This window comes from Hypanus sabinus, chromosome 10 (assembly GCF_030144855.1).
Source record: "Hypanus sabinus isolate sHypSab1 chromosome 10, sHypSab1.hap1, whole genome shotgun sequence".
NCBI classification, from domain to species: Eukaryota; Metazoa; Chordata; class Chondrichthyes; order Myliobatiformes; family Dasyatidae; genus Hypanus; species Hypanus sabinus.
In genome coordinates this window covers 37,464,089-37,482,268 of record NC_082715.1, presented here as the reverse complement: position 1 = coordinate 37,482,268, position 18,180 = coordinate 37,464,089, and the positions used below count along the sequence as shown (strand labels likewise).

The 18,180-nt window shown below is 38.6% G+C and overlaps 1 protein-coding gene across 1 annotated transcript in view; it reads right to left on the bottom strand.

The window, feature by feature from the left end:
• The window catches only part of slc30a2 (solute carrier family 30 member 2), a 67,692-nt gene extending 52,148 nt beyond the window's left edge, over window positions 1-15,544 (bottom strand). The window contains exon 1 of the mRNA XM_059981245.1: window positions 15,465-15,544. Within this exon, the coding sequence (XP_059837228.1) occupies window positions 15,465-15,544 (80 nt within the window). The remainder of the gene's footprint in view (window positions 1-15,464) is intronic.
• Between the last annotated feature and the right edge of the window lie 2,636 nt (window positions 15,545-18,180).

Below are 18,180 nucleotides of genomic sequence, written 5' to 3'. Positions count from 1 at the left end.
GCCCAAACTCTAACTTTATGAGTCAAACTCTAAATTTAGAACCAATTCAAATGTTTCTCCTTACTCATGTCAACATTCAACTTGAAAGCCTGTCACTTTTCTTGAAAACAGTTAACTGCAATTACAAAAAACTGTGAACGTATAAAGTATCAATAAATGTCTGGGGAAAGTGCAGATTCAGATCACAGAAAAAAGGAAGTGTACTGCATTTTGAACATCTCGTAAAAAGGCATTGAAAAACATTAGACTCAGTGTGAAGACAGGGATTATGTTTTAGCCAGAGAGTGTTTATATAGTTAGGTTCATTTTTATTATACATTGTTGTTTTGTGTTCTGAGAAAGGAAGTAGAGAAGGGAGAAAATGTGATTATCTGTGGGTGACTTCTCTTCCATTAAAATTTCACCTAATTTTGCAACAGAAATATTTGAATATATTGATTTATGTTGATCTGATGCAGTGATGTAGCCTGACATCAGTCTTTGTTGCTAATTGTTAGTTCTTCACAATAGTGTATGCAATAATTCGCAGAACTGAACACAAAATTAAACAGCACCCTAAAACGCATCATTACGTTTTGAAATATTGAATCTAATGGAAATCAACATTACTTTCTGTGTACAATGCGATTGCTGAATTTTAGCCTTTGTTTAGCTCCAGGTTTATTGGCTCTTAAACCCTTCCTGGATACAGTCTTGATGAAGCTGCAGACTAGCCCTTTATATTGGCTCTGACAGATCATCATTTGCGGCATTACATCAGTTTATCTCCTCACTGAAGCTTTCTGTGGTGATGAGCATTTTCTATATTTATTTGAAGAATTCCAGCATTCACAGTACTTTATCTTCATGTGTGACTTCAGCGAAGCCGCTTGCTTGCTGCTACATTAATAAAATAACTCTCATACTTCAACAATTGCTGCTTCGCAGACAATGCTTCTGTTACAGAGGGCTGAGTGGTATAATCATGTGAAATGAAGAGTAGTGTGCGTGATTGGAAAGGGTCTTTTTGCCTTTGGCATTTGTTTTCACATCTGGACATTGATATGCTCTGCTTGCTGGCATATGCTTCATTTAGAACTACTGCAGGTAATTAGTGGTTTTGGAAAAGATTGTAAACTCCACTGACTTTTGCCAGCAATCTCCCAAACCTTGTAAAATTCTGAACTGACTTTTTTCTTCCCCAATCCCCCCCCCCCACATAGAAAATACTTGTTTTATTCGGCCTCTCGCATAGATGTAAATGAAAACAAATATTTAAAATATAACATTCTCAGCCCAAGAAAGGTAAGAACTCAAGGAAAAGAGGCATGAATGCAGCAAGAATAACAGAATGTTAGAGTCTGCGTCAGGCATCCAGCTGTGTAAAATAGAAATGCCTGATAAATGTCTTATCTTCCCTTCCACCGTTATACAGTCAATGGGAACAGTAATTCATCAGTAGTTCATTCAAGCCTTTACACCAACAGCAGTTATTCATCAATCACCCTGACAGCTTGTTGAACCATATTTATGGATGCACACTTCTGGTCCTCAAACTGCTGTTTCATAAATACCAAAGCACAAGTCACAACATTAATGCTGCAGTTTCTAGGACTTCATTATAAAGCTTACCAGCACTTAATCTGCTTGCCAGTGCCAGAATTTTATTAGGATTGCTGGCTCCAAACATGGACTAAAGAGTTAAAATCCGAAGGCAAGTGAGAGTAATTGCTCTAGGCATCAAAGTTGTGTTATTATGTGTGGATATAATAAAGAACTTCCGTTCCCAATGTGCAATGAGGGCAGTTCACCCGGAAGCAGAGGTGGCGTTGGGGAGCTGGTCGCAACCGCTCGTGTGGAACTGAAGCCATACTACAGTGTTCTGTAAATAAATATTTATTAGTTTTACCCATGCAAGTTTGACTTTTATCGAGAATAAGCATAACAGATGTAATTGAGAATCATGAAAAAACTCCACTGGCTGGAGTCATACCTTGCACAAGTGGAGAAAAGTGGTTGTCCAAGTCCCTAAACATCACTGTAGGAGATTCTATGGGTAGAGAATTAAACCCAAATATTTTCAATCATTTCATAACTTCACTAATGATTGTATGATGCTAATTTCTCATTAAATGAGGAATGACTCCTTGAAGCAAGACCAAGGCAATGTTCAGGCATTGGCTGGCAAGTGGCAGACAATAGTTGACACCAAATGCTAGGCAATGATCATCTTCCACATGACAGTCCAGTGCCAATTCAGTGGCATTAAGCTTCATCATGCCGATAACCCAAAAACTCCACTAAATCAGCCACAAATGCAGAAGCTGCAAATCTGTCTGATGATATGCCTTAGTTCCACATTCTCCAAAGTATTCCCAACGTCTGCAAGGCTTATGTCAGGAGTGTGATGGAGTGCCCTTCACTTGACCACATGCCTGCGGATCAAATAGCATTCTATAATCTTGACACTATCCAATCTAAGGTTGACTGCTATTGCATCTTCTAACATTCATTCCTTCACAAATGGAGCCATGTGGTTACAGAATATGCCACCTAGGAAAAGCACTGCAGTCACTCATCTAGGTTACTGCAACGCACCTTCCAAACCTACAAACTCTACTGTTAAGGAGGTCAGATACAGAAGGTTCACAGAATGTCAACGTCTGAACTCTCTTTCCAAATGACATATTATCTTGATCTGGAAATATATCAGTGTTCCTTTGTAAATGCAAAGACATAATTCCTACTCATTATCACTGTGGAACAACTTTCATCAGAAGGGTTACATAGGTTCATTCACTACAATTTTATTTTTGATGTCTATGGATGGATAGAAAATACTGTCCTTACCAACCACACATTCATGCAATTAATAAATAAAATAGAAATGGCATTTGCACCAGTTATCTTAATGGAGCTTAATTGCTTCGCTTGCCCGAACAGGAGAGATCATTAAGCAAGAAAGTGCATAAAGTTCTCACAGGATGGAACATCAAGCCACTTATAATTTCAAACATATAATTTAATTGAATGATAACATGAATAAAATAGGAAATGCTGTAAATACACAAGAGATCAAAAGTATTGAGTACAAGAGTTGGGATATAATGTTGAAGTCGTATAAGACATTGGTGAAGCTTAATTTGGAGTATTGTGTGCAGTTCTGGGCACTAACCTACAAGAAAGCTATTAATAAGATTGAAAGCCTGCAGAAAAATTTACAAGGATGTTGCCAGACTTGAAGACCTCAGTTATCAGGAAAGGTTGAATAAGTTAGGGCTATTTATTCCTAGAGCATAGAAAAATGAAGGGATATTTGACAGAGGTATACAAAATTATGAAATGTATAGATAGGGTAAATGCAAGCGGGCTTTTTCCACTGTGGTTGGGTGACCTCTACAACTAGAGGTCATGAGCTAAGGGTGAAAGGTGAAATGTTTAAAGGTAACATTTCACTCAGAGGGTGGTGAGAGTGTGGATCGAACTGCCAGGGGAAATAGCAGATGTGGCTTTGATTTCAACATTTAAGAGAAATTTAGATAGGTACATGGATGGGAGGGGTAGAGTGGGTAGGTCACTAGGACTAGGCAGGTTCATAGTTCAGCACAGACTAATTGGGCTGAAGGGCATGTTTCTGTGCTGTAGTTTTCTAAGAATCTATGGTTCTATAACACTTTCTGAAAAGAGGAATGTTTATTAATACTCAGGGAGAAACCCTGATGACCTGTGCTCTGTATTTCTGCAGCCAGCACTGAACAACAGTTAAAGGTTCACGAGTTAAAGAAGGAGGCATGGGGGCAGTGCTCTCAGTTTTCCAGTGATGAAGTCAATCACCTCATGGAATTTTTCCCTTTTAACCATTTTCGTTTGGATGAAGAGACTGTACCTGCCATTTTCCCCCTTTCCAATGCTAATGCATTTTTCTGTGTCTTCTTGTTTCCCAGATTTTCACATTTGTACTTTTTTTGTTACAAATGCCAATGGAGATATTTTGATGTTTAAAACTGTGTCCAATTTCCTTTTGTGTAATGACTTAGTTATAATATTCTACAAATCATGATATCAATGACGCACTTCTATGCAGTGGGAAATTAATTTGCTTCAATTAAATGGATTAAATAGATAAATTTGTTGTTAGCCAGCTCCATGTTCAATTTAATTTGCTCAAAATTCCTCCATTCAGCTTGCATACATGATTCTGCAAATATGAATTACAAAGCCCCAGGTTAAATCTGCAAATAGGAAATATTCAGCTCATCAAATCTCAGCCATCTGATTCAATGATTTAAAAAGCAGCTGAACTACCAGCCTGTGCTTGATGGATGTCATATGAACCATTCCTTTTCTTTCTACACAAAGCTCTTTGCCCAACGTAAGCAGTGAGTCTATTTGCATTGAAACAGTCTATTTGCATTGAATTGTCATACTGCATATTTTGAATGGATAATTAGGAAGCAGTTGGAATCATATAAAATTGCCACAGTGCAGACACATTAGTGGTTACAAGGCTCAGAACATAATAGAATATCTTATGTACAAGAACATTGAGGGAGTATAAGACTTCAGATTAAAAAGAAGAGGGTCCATATTACAGATTTTCAATTTGTATTTCAAATTTGACTTCAGTGCTGGTGCAATGTAAAAATGAAGACAGTGGAGATAATTATTTTATAAAAATCAAATACCAACACGCACACACACACAATATTTGATGTTATTTTTTAAATAATATAAAGATATTTAAGAACAGAATTTTCTCTTATGTTTTAAAACCTTACATAACCTCTGCTACGTTAATAGTACAGTGGCATAATAATCATGTTATATGATGAGTACGACAGAGACCTAGACTAATGAAGCAGAGTTGTGAGTTCAAATCCCAGCACAGCAGCTGGGAAATTTAAATTCAGTTAATTAAATAAATCAGTAATGTGGCAAGCTACCAAAATGACATAAAACCCATCTGTTCCACTAATATCCTTTAGGGAAGAAATGTTCTACTTTACCTGGTACAGTTTTTAGTGTGACTCCAGTCCTGAAGCAATGTAAGCAATTGGGGAGAAGGCAGGAGAATGGGGTTGGGAGGGAAATCAGCCATGATGGAAGGCTGTAGGCATACTTGATGGGCCAAAAGGCCTAATTCTACTCCTAAGTCTTACAGTTCTAATGTAGTTGACTCTTAATTACTGGGGTAAAAAGTGATGGCCTTGTCAATGATGCGCACATGAGTGAATGAAATCTTAAAAAGTAAATTAAACTTATCCACCAATAAATCATTCAACTTTGAGCCTGCAGTCAGAGCCAGTGCAGGAGAGGGTTTCATTCGAGGAAAATGAATAGTTTTTTGGGGCTTCTAGACATGCTATGTCATTTAGGTTTGAAACTATTTGTGAGAATCCAAATACAGAGAAAGCAACACTGGTAAACATAGAAACAGAGAAAACCTACAGCACAATACAGGCCCTTTGGCCCACAATGCTGTCCTGAACATACACTCACTTTAGAAGTTACCTCGGGTTACCCATAGCCTCTATACTTCTGAGCTCCATGTACCTGTCCAGGAGTCTCTTAAAAGACCCTATCATATCCGCCTCCATTATCGTTGCCAGCAGCCCATTCCACACACTCACCACTCTTTGAGTAAAAAAAACTTACCCCTGACATCTCTTCTGTACCTACTTCCAAGCACCTTAAAACTATGCCCTCTTATGTTAGCCACTTCAGCCCTGGGAAAAAGCCTCTGACTATCCACAGGATCAATGCCTCTCATCATCTTATACACCACTATCAGGTCACCTCTCATTCTCCGCCATTCCAAGGAGAAATAGCTGAGTTCACTCAACCTATTCTCATAAGGCATGCTCCCCAATCCAGGCAACATCCTTGTAAATCTCCTCTGCACCCTTTTCACAGTTTCCACATCCTTCATGTAGTGAGGTGACCAGAACTGAGCACAGTACTCTAAATGGGGTCTGACCAGGGTCCTATATAGCTGTAATATTACTTCTCAGCTCTTGAACTCAATCCCATGGTTGATGAAGGCCAATGCACCATATGCCTTCTTAACCTAGTCAACCTATGCAGCAGCTTTGAGTGTCCTATAGACTCGGACTGCAAGATCCCTCTGATCCTCAACACTGCCAAGAGAATTACCATTAATACTATATTCTGCCATCATATTTGACCTATAAAAATGAACTACTTCACACTTATCTGAGTTGAACTCCATCTGCTACCTTTCAGCCCAGTTTTGCATCCTATAAATGTCCTGCTGTAACCTCTGACAGCCCTCCACACTATGTACAACACTCCCAACCTTTGTGTCATAAGCAAATTTATTAATCTTTCCCTCCACTTCCTCATCCGGGTAATTTATAAAAGACACAAAGAGAAGGGGTCTCAGAACAGATCCCTGAGGCACACCACTGGTCACTGACCTCCATGCAGAATATGACTCATCTACAACCACTCTTTGCCTTCTGTTGGGAAGCCAATTCTAGATCCACAAAGCAAGGTCCCCATGGATCCCATGCCTCCTTACTTTCTCAATAAGCCTTACATGGGGTACATTGTCAAATGTGGGTACATTGTCAAATGCCTTGCTGAAATCCATATACACTACATCTACTGCTCTACCTTCATCAATGTGTTTAGTTACATCCTCAAAAAATTCTATCAGGCTGTTCACCTTCCCACTTCAGGATATCGTGCATGCGATCAGAAACATCCCGGACCCTGGCACTTAGGAGGCAAACTGCCATCCATGTTCCCTTCCTGCGTCCACTGAATCACCTGTTTGACCCCCTAACTAAAGAGTCCCCATATTATTATGAGGTTGCCCAACACTGCTGTCCTGAAGACAGCTGCACCTCACTGTGTTTATGTCACTAAGGCAATTATCAAATTGTACCATCAGCCAACAATATAGAACATAGAACTTAGAAAAGTACAACATAGGAACAGCCCATTCAGCCCACAATGTTGTGCCAAAACAGTTAAAAGGCAAATCAGAAACACCCAAACACTAATCCCTCTAACCTACACCATGTCCATGTATCTCCATCTTCCTTACATCCATGTGTCTATCCAAACATCCCTTAAAAGCCTCCAATGAATTTGCCTCTACTACCTGGAAGGTGGCATGACTTATCCACCATCCTTAATTTTAATTTATCTTCTCACGTACTTTAGCCAATTGTATTTTCATACACTGTTCCCTCTAAGCTGCATAGGTGAACGTCCAGGCAGTATCTAAAATGCTACTGCACACAGCCTTTGTTGCCACGCAGCTGAGTTTTTTAATATACAAACTACAACAAAAGTGTTGCAACAAAGATATAACAGCAATACTGTGATCTCAAATTGCTCCTTAAAGTTAAGACTAGTTCAACTAAGTTGCTCGCTGATATGTAGAACTATGTGCTTAGAAGTGAAGAATTTGAAAAACTGTCAATTCTTGTTGCCATCACTGGAACATTTCAAACTCCTAGTGCTGACTGTGAATGTGGATTCAGTCTTATGAATTCACTCAAATGTAAATCCAGAAACAGATTAGAAGTGGAACATTTGGATGATCTAATGATTACATATATGTATATATTAATATGCATCTTTCATCTGGATACAAAACTAATCTGGACTATGTTGGTAGATAATAAATTTGTAATAAAGACAGATGAGAAAAAGTTTACAAAACATGAACGATTTTTTTGTTGTGTTGAATTTCATTACACCCTTCAATTAATAAATAAAATCAGAACTGTGTGATTTTTCAATTTTCATTCTGAGCATTCATTATATGCATATTAACAAAATAAAAATTTTAAGTGCCGCACAGTTTACAGGCCACGTAAAAATTTCCTGCTCAGAATAATGGTTAGTCCATGCAACTGTAAAAAAAAGTGGAGAGAATGTTGCTTTTGGAATTGACTGTATTTCAATTTTAAGATGTTAGTTTAAGACCTAAATTTCTTATTCTCAAACTAAGAACTGAAAAGTTATCAAGCTATTATCAACCCTTCTCCAGAGGATCTTCCGATATGAAATCATTAAATATGACCAAATTTAAAATAATCTATTCTCTTGAAGGTATTCCAATGTTTTGTGTAAAAACTATACTAAACAGACTTTATAAACTCATCTGAAAACTATCATTATCTATTCGATTTGCCCAATATAAATGAAAATTAAAGGCACCTATGATTACTGGAGTACCTTTCGTCCCAGTATTTCCTGAATTTATACACTGTCCTCCTGCACAAAATATGGAGGTCTTTTGACCATTCTCAACAATAACTTAGTTCCTTTGCCATTCAAACAGAATCTCTGTGTCAAGTTCATTTTCCTCTTTGCCCGTGTTTCTGAAATCTCCAGTAACTCTCAATTCTCATTGTACAATCATCTCTTTGAAAAATAGATTAAATCTCTTTTTAAATCAAACTGATTTAATTTATTAAAACTATCAAATCAAACTAATTTATTTATATTTGTGCCATCAATCCAGTAACCCAAATGCCTAGATGATCCAGAGATCTGCGTTAAAATCTTACCTTGAAATCTGTCAAGTTTAATTTGTCTATAATCCAGACAAAATGTCTAAGTAATGATGCCCACAAAATACCCATATTTTCATAAAGCTCCATATGGTTCACTAATATTCTGCAGGGCACAACATCTGTATCTTTTCAATCTATTTTCCCAGTCCACTTAAACCAACCCAGCCTTCATAATTATAAATTATTTCTTGCTGCAGACTCCAGCATTTGCAGTCTCTTGTGCCTTTGTACTTATATACTAGCCTAAACCCAGGACAATTAATTTCAAACAGCTGTAGATAATTTCAGACTTTTAGCAATATGATTAATTCTCAATTGCCCTCTTAAATGGTCTGGCATATAATTATATTGTAACTACCATAGTAAAGTAAAAAACAAATATGGATGGAATCACATAGTCTATCCAAAAAAAGGGCTCAAGCAAAATTGATACATTATAGCAACATGTCAGACCTGTTGATGATAAATCTAATCACACAGGTAGGATGTAACTACCAGAGGTGGAGATGTAGTGGAACACAAGTGGGAATGGTTAGTTCAAGGAGTCCCCATGATTCCAGACTCTGTGAGCGCTCATGGCACCAGGTCAAACATAGGTCAGGAGATCTCCTCCTGGTTATTATCTGCTCTCCTCCTCAGCTAATGAATCTGTGATGAAGAGGCAAAAGTAGCAAGTATCTCTGGGTGGGGGACTTCACCACTGTCTGAACCTACCAAGTCCTGAAGGACATGGCTACCAGTCTGAATCTGCAGTAGGTAGCTGGCAAGCCAACACGAGGGATAACCTTCCCAACCTTATCCTCATCACTCTGGCTATGACAAGTGTATCTTTCCATAACAGGGTCAGTAGAAGTCACCAGTAAGCAATCCTTACAGAGACAAAATCCCATCTTCACAATTTGTGCATTTGTCACAATATTCTGATAAATTATAGCTGTGGTAACTGGGATATACTCAGGAGGACAGCATTGGCAATCCTACAGTACAATAGACAATCATCGGCATCATAATCTGCATTATAAACACTACGCACATACCTCACTCTAAAGCCAGGGATCAGCCTGGGTTCAATGAGGTGTGCAGAAGGCCATGCAAGGAGCAGCACTGAGCCTACCTTAACATAAGTGTTAGCTTAATGATAATGTAGCATGGGAACACTTGAATGCTAAACAGCAATTTTATATGTGTTTATATTTTATATGGGGAGGAATATGTGATTCCACAATTATCAAACATCATTAAAATTCTACAGACCTGCTACATTTAATTACAAATGGTGATAGGCATCCAAGAATAACCCAAACCTCAAATGCGCACCTGAATTTGAATGCTAAAGACACAGAGAAAAGTTTGAAACTATCTTTAGTGAGTAGTTCCTGGTTTAAGATCCACTTTGGCTTTGTCTGTCACAGAAGCTAGTCTTCAAAAAAAATTGACTCACTGTACAAGAGATCAAGACCAATAACAATGGACCAAGCCAAGGCTATGGGGATCACACAACAACCTGTGTAGTTCTGAGGATTTGCACTCTGAAGTTGGCTGTGCCTCTGACTGAGAGGTTGCATTAAAGTTACAATATTGCAAACTACCTAGCATTGTAGAAAGTTGCTCAGATATGTCCTGATCACAAAAAAAAATTAGGACAATTCCATTCCAGCTAACTACTGTCCAATCAATCAAGAGGAGAGTAATGGAAGCTGTTGCCAGCTGTAGCATCACATGACACTCATTCACCAATAATCTGCTTAGTGATATCCAGCTCAGGTTTTTCTAGGGCCACTCAGCTCAAACCCTCATTAGAGTATTGGTCCAAACACAAATCGAGGACCTTGGTATTTCAATTGCTCTTGATCTCAATTTGGCTCTTAACTGAAAGGGGTATAAAAGAGCCCTGGTTAAACTTAAATCAATGGGTGTTTTGGGGAAATCATTCCAATGATTTGAGCCATAAATTGCACATGTAAGGTGGTTATAGTTGTAGGAAGTCAATCACCCCACTATATCACTGCAATAATTCCTCGGGCTGTGCTCGGGGCCCAATCATCTTCAATTGCCTGATCAATGACATTCCTTTTGTCTTAAGTTCATAAGTGAGAATGTTCACTGATGACTCCACAATGCCCAACTCCATCTATTCAACAAATAAAGCAGCCAATTCCTGTATGCAGTGAGATCAAGACAACATACAACGTGGGCTAGAAAAAAAAGCAGAAAACTATGAAAACCCCTCAGCAGGTCAAGGAATATTGAACAAAATTTTTTCCCGTTCCTCTTTCCACCGATGTTGTCCGATTTCCTGATTTCTTTCACCATTTTCTGATTTTTATTTCAGAACTAGAAAGACCAGAGCTGCATCACGACTAAATTCAGGATCTTCGTGCCGGCTGCATTTGTAGTCACACCCTCCTATTCCAGCCCATTGCTCAATTACGTTTTGCTTAAAGGACGTAACTGCTCCCAGAAACTAAATGTCAATAGGTGTCCCTCCCTAATGTAAGCCACCTCCTCAGATCTAAGCTGAGTTCCTCTAAATTGAGATTTGCTGCCAATGTGGCTACTCTGCATAGCCCCTGTATCCCCCAGGTGTCTTTAACTATAGTCACAAGATATCACCTGTCCTGCAACATCCAATGTAATTTAAATGATTTAACTAATACATATTCAACCATTTATAACTTTAATAACATTTTAGTCTAGTTAATAGAATATTTAAAGTACTTATGGAACACTTTTGGTTACATTGTCATACTATTTTCCCACTGCATTTTCATTTGGAGTAATCCCCATTCAGAGAGAAAACAAACTGCAATACTCATTAACCAATTACATTCTTGTGACATCACAGCTTGATTATTTCTCCTACTTCTTGAATTTTTAATTTGGGTTACTCCCACTGGTGCTGCTTAATAGATCAATTCTTGCATCACTTTAGATACAAACACAATATCTCGTTGCCTTGCCTCGAATGACATCGCCCACTCATCAAATTCCATTATTTAGTCCTCAGCTGGAGTTTTGGTCCTTACAAATGAATGTTGTACAATGCATCAAATCTGATCGCTAGCTGACAATGTAGAGAAAAAGCTAAAAATATCATCTATCTTGTTCAAATAGTTGAAATTTTAAGTATTGTGAATCAGACAAGTTTACCATATGTACTTTGTGAAGAAAGGACTCCAGTTTGTGAGGAGCATATTGTATTCGACTAGACTAGATAAGTGCCAGAAGATGCTTGATTTTGGTTCCAGTTCCTTATGGAAGCTTATTTAGTCATATCAATGACAGAAAAGGAATGGTATGACAGGAACAAAATGCTGCAGGTTGATAATTGATTCATGTAACGTGGACTGATTAACTTGAGTTGATAAGTTTTACAGATCAAGTTATTCTTCGTTGTGTATATATCTTGAGTTTTAATTTTTTTATTACTGTACTCAGGAGTGAATTGATCTGTCAGTGCTGTTAAAGAGAATACAGAATTTGTCAAAGTTATTAATTATTTTTAAATGTAAGGTCAATAGTTTATAGACAATTTTTTAAAATGTTAATGCTGCTTTAAGGATAAACCTATAATTGTTTTAACATCATATTATTTGTGTGGACATGCAATAGAGCACACAATAAAAGTAATATCTGTTTTCTAGATGCAGAATTTTGCAGCCTACCTACACCACTGCATATCAAAGGTTCATTTTGTTGTCAAATACGCCTCTGATATTCATCAATACTGAATGTTGTGGTTCTCCCAAATGGTAAACCTACTACAAAATCAGGCAGTTGGGCGTTTTGATTGGATTCTGTTCTCTACATGGGATTCAGCATTTCATGTTGAAAATAAACCTGCCAAACCAAAGCATTACAGATACAAATCTATTGCAGGGATTTTAAAATCCTATTTCTGTTATCTGGATTTTTTTTCTTCAGGAGAACTGGGTGCTCTACAAGAAATTTCCTTATTGGATATTCAGCATCCTTTGAAATATCTCTTTCAGGGAAAAGATTGGTTTTATACAACCATATGGGCTATAAACAAAATTTTCCGACTACAGTTACAGGGAATCTCTTTTTAACTGGGCCTGCTTTCCAACGGTCTATGTACTGATGTGTTAATTTCTTCCCTGTAGTGAAGATTATTTTTTAAATTGCACTTTTATCAATTGTGTTCGCGCTCATTATCAAAGAACGTCATCTGGAAAATGGTAATCTCAATGATTTTTACTTAAAAAATATGATTTTTAAAAATTATGGGATCCACTGGATAAACGAACTTTTTAACATACGGGCGAACGACACGCTCTTCTACGCAGAATGATTTCATAGAAGGCGAATAGCGTATTTAACTAGCATTTTTTCACTTTACCATGATTTTTTCCACTTTATCAGCAGATAGATCTATCTTTAAAACGTCCCATATGTTTGCTGTAGATCTGCAACTTCGCCCTCCCAGCCCGAAAGTTAGCCATTTGACAATTTTTGTTCACGTACTGCAGTAGCTGAAATCTGAAATAGGATGATATTTCAGTGTTTTTTATTTTGAGTGTGTGTAGAAATCATTGAGCGAAGGGGAACGAGGTGACCAAGCTATTATGGTAGGATAGAAAATAATGCCTGTACAATTAGGCCCCGTTCAAGAAACTGCGGGGTTCACAACACGCTTGCTGTGCTCCTCAAACACCTTTCGGTCGCTGCCCTGATGGGGAGTTTAAACGGCGTGCTGTGGTTCTATTCAGGCTTCTTTTTAAGTCCGAATTTAACCCACAACCGTCGTCGTTTAATTTACTTACATTGTGTTTGTTTACCGCACCGGGGTAATCTCAACACCACGAAGCCAGCCGTAAATAAATTAGATATTGATTTGTCCCAAGCGCGACGCGGTTGGCTTCACTCAAATGCTTCGCTCCATTTCGCGCTGGTGCCACAACCTCCACATCTGGGTTCATCACAAGTCTATATACAGTGTCGAAGTGTGCGTATTTTCATTAACAAATCACGCCTGTTAACCCAATCTGATTGAACGTACGCAACTCTCCCAGACCGATCAGGGAAAACTATAGATATGAAATACAGCCCGTAGTCTTTTGCCCAAACTAATAATATCCATGTGTTTATACGAGTGGACTGAAATCCAGGTGCAGGCCAAGGTACACGTATTTTACTCTTGTTGTGAACAAGAACTGTCACCGGAGGACCCTGAAAGTGTTTCTGCGGCGTTTGTACACACAGGATGTTGATAACAAATCGTGAGCGCACACAGTGTCCCAAAAATAAATCACTGCCCACTGCCGCAGTTTCTGGAATCTCATCGACGAGTGTTGTGGCACTCGTCGGGTGTTACACTAAGGCACCAACCACCTCCTCAGGCCTCAATGAGATGGAGGATTTTTTTTTTCACTTTATGTAGTATTTTCGAATTAGAACATGGCGCGAGAATTTCTGGTCCATGGTCCCTGATGCTCCTTCGCAAAATTATACACCACTATAAGTTTGGCAACCATCCCGACACGTTTACTATTTTAAACCATGGACAGAACATGGTCCCCGTGTAAACTGCCATTTTTAGGAATATTTTTGGCACACATTAGTGACACCCGGTGCGAGAACAGAATACGAGTCAATATCATTGGTCAAACAAACATAGCAGGTAATGCTATAGTTAAACATCGGTCCTTTCATCTGCCCCACGGAGGGAAATAAAGGCCAGCAGGTACACTGCCGAGTCAGTGTCTAGTGCTTTAATTTGCGTTACTTCTGCTTGTTTCAGTGCCACGTTCGGCGTTCATCTACCGCATGGAACTGAAATTGTCAGCAACGTTTTCACCCCTCCAGTTAAATAAAAGTGCTTAACTTCCTCTGAATAGATGTTAAGAACTGAACATCTTGAAAGTGGTGCTCTTTCCGTGCATTTCTGCAACTGGAAATTTAAAAACAAAATCCATCAAAAGTTATCAGTGAATCCATATTAAAAGACAGGTTTTATACATTTGGCGATTTAACTACATAACATCATGGATGGCAAGCGTGAAACGAATTTTTAATGCCCTTATAAAATAGCATCAATCATTAATATTGCCTTTTGCATTATCTACTGAGTGAACAGTTCGCGAAGCTATTAATCACGGATTGTCTGAAATGAAATCAGGCGTGAAAATGAATTTCTTCACACAAACTGCTCTCGCGGCCATGTGTTCCGGCGATAGATTTTAGCCTCAAATCACAAACCGGCTAGGGGGGAATAAAAGAGCCAAATTCCACATTTACGTTCGTCCCTTTGAACAAAAGATCGTATAACCAGAAACGGAGCCTGTCAATTGTGCGCGCAAGTTACATTAAAGCAAGCGGCTAGCTATTTATTGTCGGATTAATTATGTCAAAGATAATGACTAACATTAAATGATTTGCACGCATTACAGTGCCGACAAATAGTTATTATTTGGAATTCCTTCAGTCGAACTGTCCGCGGCTCTATTCCGGGCTGCAGGGTGTGATAGCGCTGCTAGGGAGATACATCAACTGGTTCTAAAACCTTCCCAGCATGTTTCCTTTCAAACTACATTTAATTCAGTAATGTCAAAAGCAGGTGAAGCAAGGGAACGCAAACTGAGGACCGCAACGTTTTAAGCAACCTTGTTACTTGAAACGTGATTGTTATATCACATATTACCTGAACTCTTTTGTATGTTTGGTAAATACCCAATTTACTGAATAACGAGGTAGACAAATTCTCACAGCAACGTAATGCTCGTCCATTTAGAACACGATAGTATAAAATGCAAAATAAAATCGCAGTATTCCAGATAATAAGTACATTCCAGATTCTTGCACCTGGTTACCGTAGCCTGCAGGGTGCAATTTCATTTGCATTAATTAATCTAGTGTTAACTGTATATAAATTCACCAGCGGGTTGCAATCTAACAATGCGAGCGCTTTACCTTTTCAGGCGCAACGTGTACATCCTCGCTTTATTTTCGGTTATCAGATTAGCTCTTTCTGAATCCACAAACTGATCCATATTTCCAAAAGCTACTCTTGAACTTGGAAAGCACTAACCAGTTTTCCCTCCTATTAACTTAAATCACTTTAGTGAAGATGCTCCTTGTTTTGAGATCCTCAAAACGTCGCGTTTTCCACCCGGGTCGCTTCCGACCACCCAAAGTTTCTGCTGCTAGGTTGAATCTCCTTTGACTGAGTGATCGTTCGCGCTGTGCTATTTGTTAATAGAAGAGAGTCGTGTGCAAAGAGCAATCAGAGCTGCGTTGACTGAAGGAAGCTCTGCTCCAGCTCAACGTGCGACGTGTGCCGACACCGCTGTCACATCTCTCAGAGCAAAAAGCCAGCGAAGCGTAGGCAGCTTCGCCTAGGGCTGGGAATGGCGCTTGCTATCTGCCGCCTTCTAAATACCACCTTGCAAGACTATTCCTGGAATAGATAGCTATCTTTCAAAACAATAAACAGCGCGAGCTCAGGTGATTTTGGAATACCTGAACAATTCCGTTTCGGGCATTCCTGCAGCTCAGATGTAAACTTGGCAGCGCGTTAAAGGGGGACAAACAACACACTAAGTTTTCACGGGTACACAAAATAAATCCCAAATGTGGTTTATCATACTAATTAATTTCGAGGATTCCAACAAGTTTCAGAAGATTTACTTATGGATGGGAAATCGATTGCGAAAGCACTGTTCAATCCAATTTATTTCCAATTTTGTATGATGAACTCGACGGGCGCTTCCTCGGATCGTGCCTTCAATCACTCGGATCTCCAGGAGGAGCCAATGGGTCGCTGAAGATTCTGACTATCTCTGCAACAGTCTTTGCTTGTCGGGTTTCAGTTCAGAGTTCCCATTGAAATATATCACTTCAGCTTTGGGTCTTACCAAGCTCTATGCGTTCATTCACTCCGCATTCCTTTATTTCAACGTAAACCCGTTACCGAAGATGCAATATTTTTAAAAAAATATTGTTTACTGTTTGTTCCCGATCTTTTGGTAAGAGGTTTTCTATCCTTTAGCTTGCTGAAGTTATCATCAAGGACTACCTGTCAGTATCAGGAACTAATGTCACCGGACTCTAAGCCGAAAGATTTCTCTAAGCTGACAAAAAAATCATTCCAGCTGAAGCAATGCAACTTTTAAACCTCCCCCCCCCCCCATGGGGCGTACTACTTGATTAAGCAGAAAATAATCCCATTTTATCATATTCCAGTTCTTTTGCACATCTGTACCATGAAATGAAAGAGGGTGACAAAGGTGTTGATGTTTCAAATGGCCAGATAGAACAAACCTGCCTTGAAGGATATTATAGTCAATCTGCAAATATGAGCTGTTGTTTATAGAGAGGCATTGTTCTGCACAATACTGAAAAGGGTAACACAGTGTAACCAGTAATGAAATCTATTTAAAATGTTGATATAATTTTCAGTTTTCTATATTTCAGTTTTTCTTCCTCAAGAACCAAAGTGGAACATTCTTGCCAAACTTTATTTTCTTGACAGTAGTGCTCAAATTGCTCGAAATGCAAATTTACCTTCCCTCTTATTTTTCAAAACCTTTCTTGTCAGGTATAAAATTATACATTAATTCCCTCTAGTTTTTCAGTGGCTTTGTAATTCAGCATCAAAACAGCCCAAAAATAGTTGCATAGAGTTGAAGCATCTGGTGTACCAAAACATAACAAGTCTGTGATCTATTGTATGAATCATCCATATCCACAAGCATCTCGAAAATACTGTGAAGCAAATGAGAACAGTTCCTAGACTAGCAGCACAAAACGAAATGTAAACATATTGAAAGGTTAAAGTCATAGAGGAAGGTAATAATGTAGAATAACTTGTTGGAGGGCAATAAAAATTTGAGATCTTGACAGGGAATTTTCAGGACATGCATATTTTTGGCAGGGTCAGTATTTACTGATTGCTAAGTGTAAGTGGGTCTTTTGAACCTAGTGCATAAGGAGATGCCACTAGTTAGAAAGGTCTGATTCCACTGCTTTTTTATGACACTTCAGAGTTAAAGTTCAAAATAAATGCTGTTATCAAAGTACATATTTATCACCAAATATTACCCTGAGATCCACTTTCTTGCAATCATAGTTGAACAAAGAAGTACAAAGAAGAACAAATGAAAAACTACACACAGACTGAAAAATTGTGCAAACACACAAAGAAACAAGTGATAACAATAACAAATAAATATTACTGAGAATGTGATTTGTAGTGTCCTTGAAAGTGTGTTCATAAGTTGCATTCAGTGTTGTGGTGAGTGAAGATGTCCATGCTGATTTAGGAACCTGATGGTTGAGGGGTAATAACTGTTCCCAAATCTGGTGATGAGGGACCTGAGGCTCCGGTACCACTATCCTGATGGTAGCAGTGAGAAGAGCACATAGGCTGAAAGGCAGGGGTCTTTGATGATGGATGCCCAATGTGGGAAGGGCTTTTCCTTTGATGAACCGTGTTATGTCCACTACTTTTCTATTCCTGGCCACTGGTGTTTCCTATCAGGATACTCTCCACTGTGCATCTATACAAGTTAATCAAAGTTTTAGATGTCATACATACACTGTCAAACTTCTCAGAAAGTAGAGGTGCTGCCATGGATTCTCTGAAATTATGTTGATTTCTTCGACAGATCCTCTGATATGGTAATGC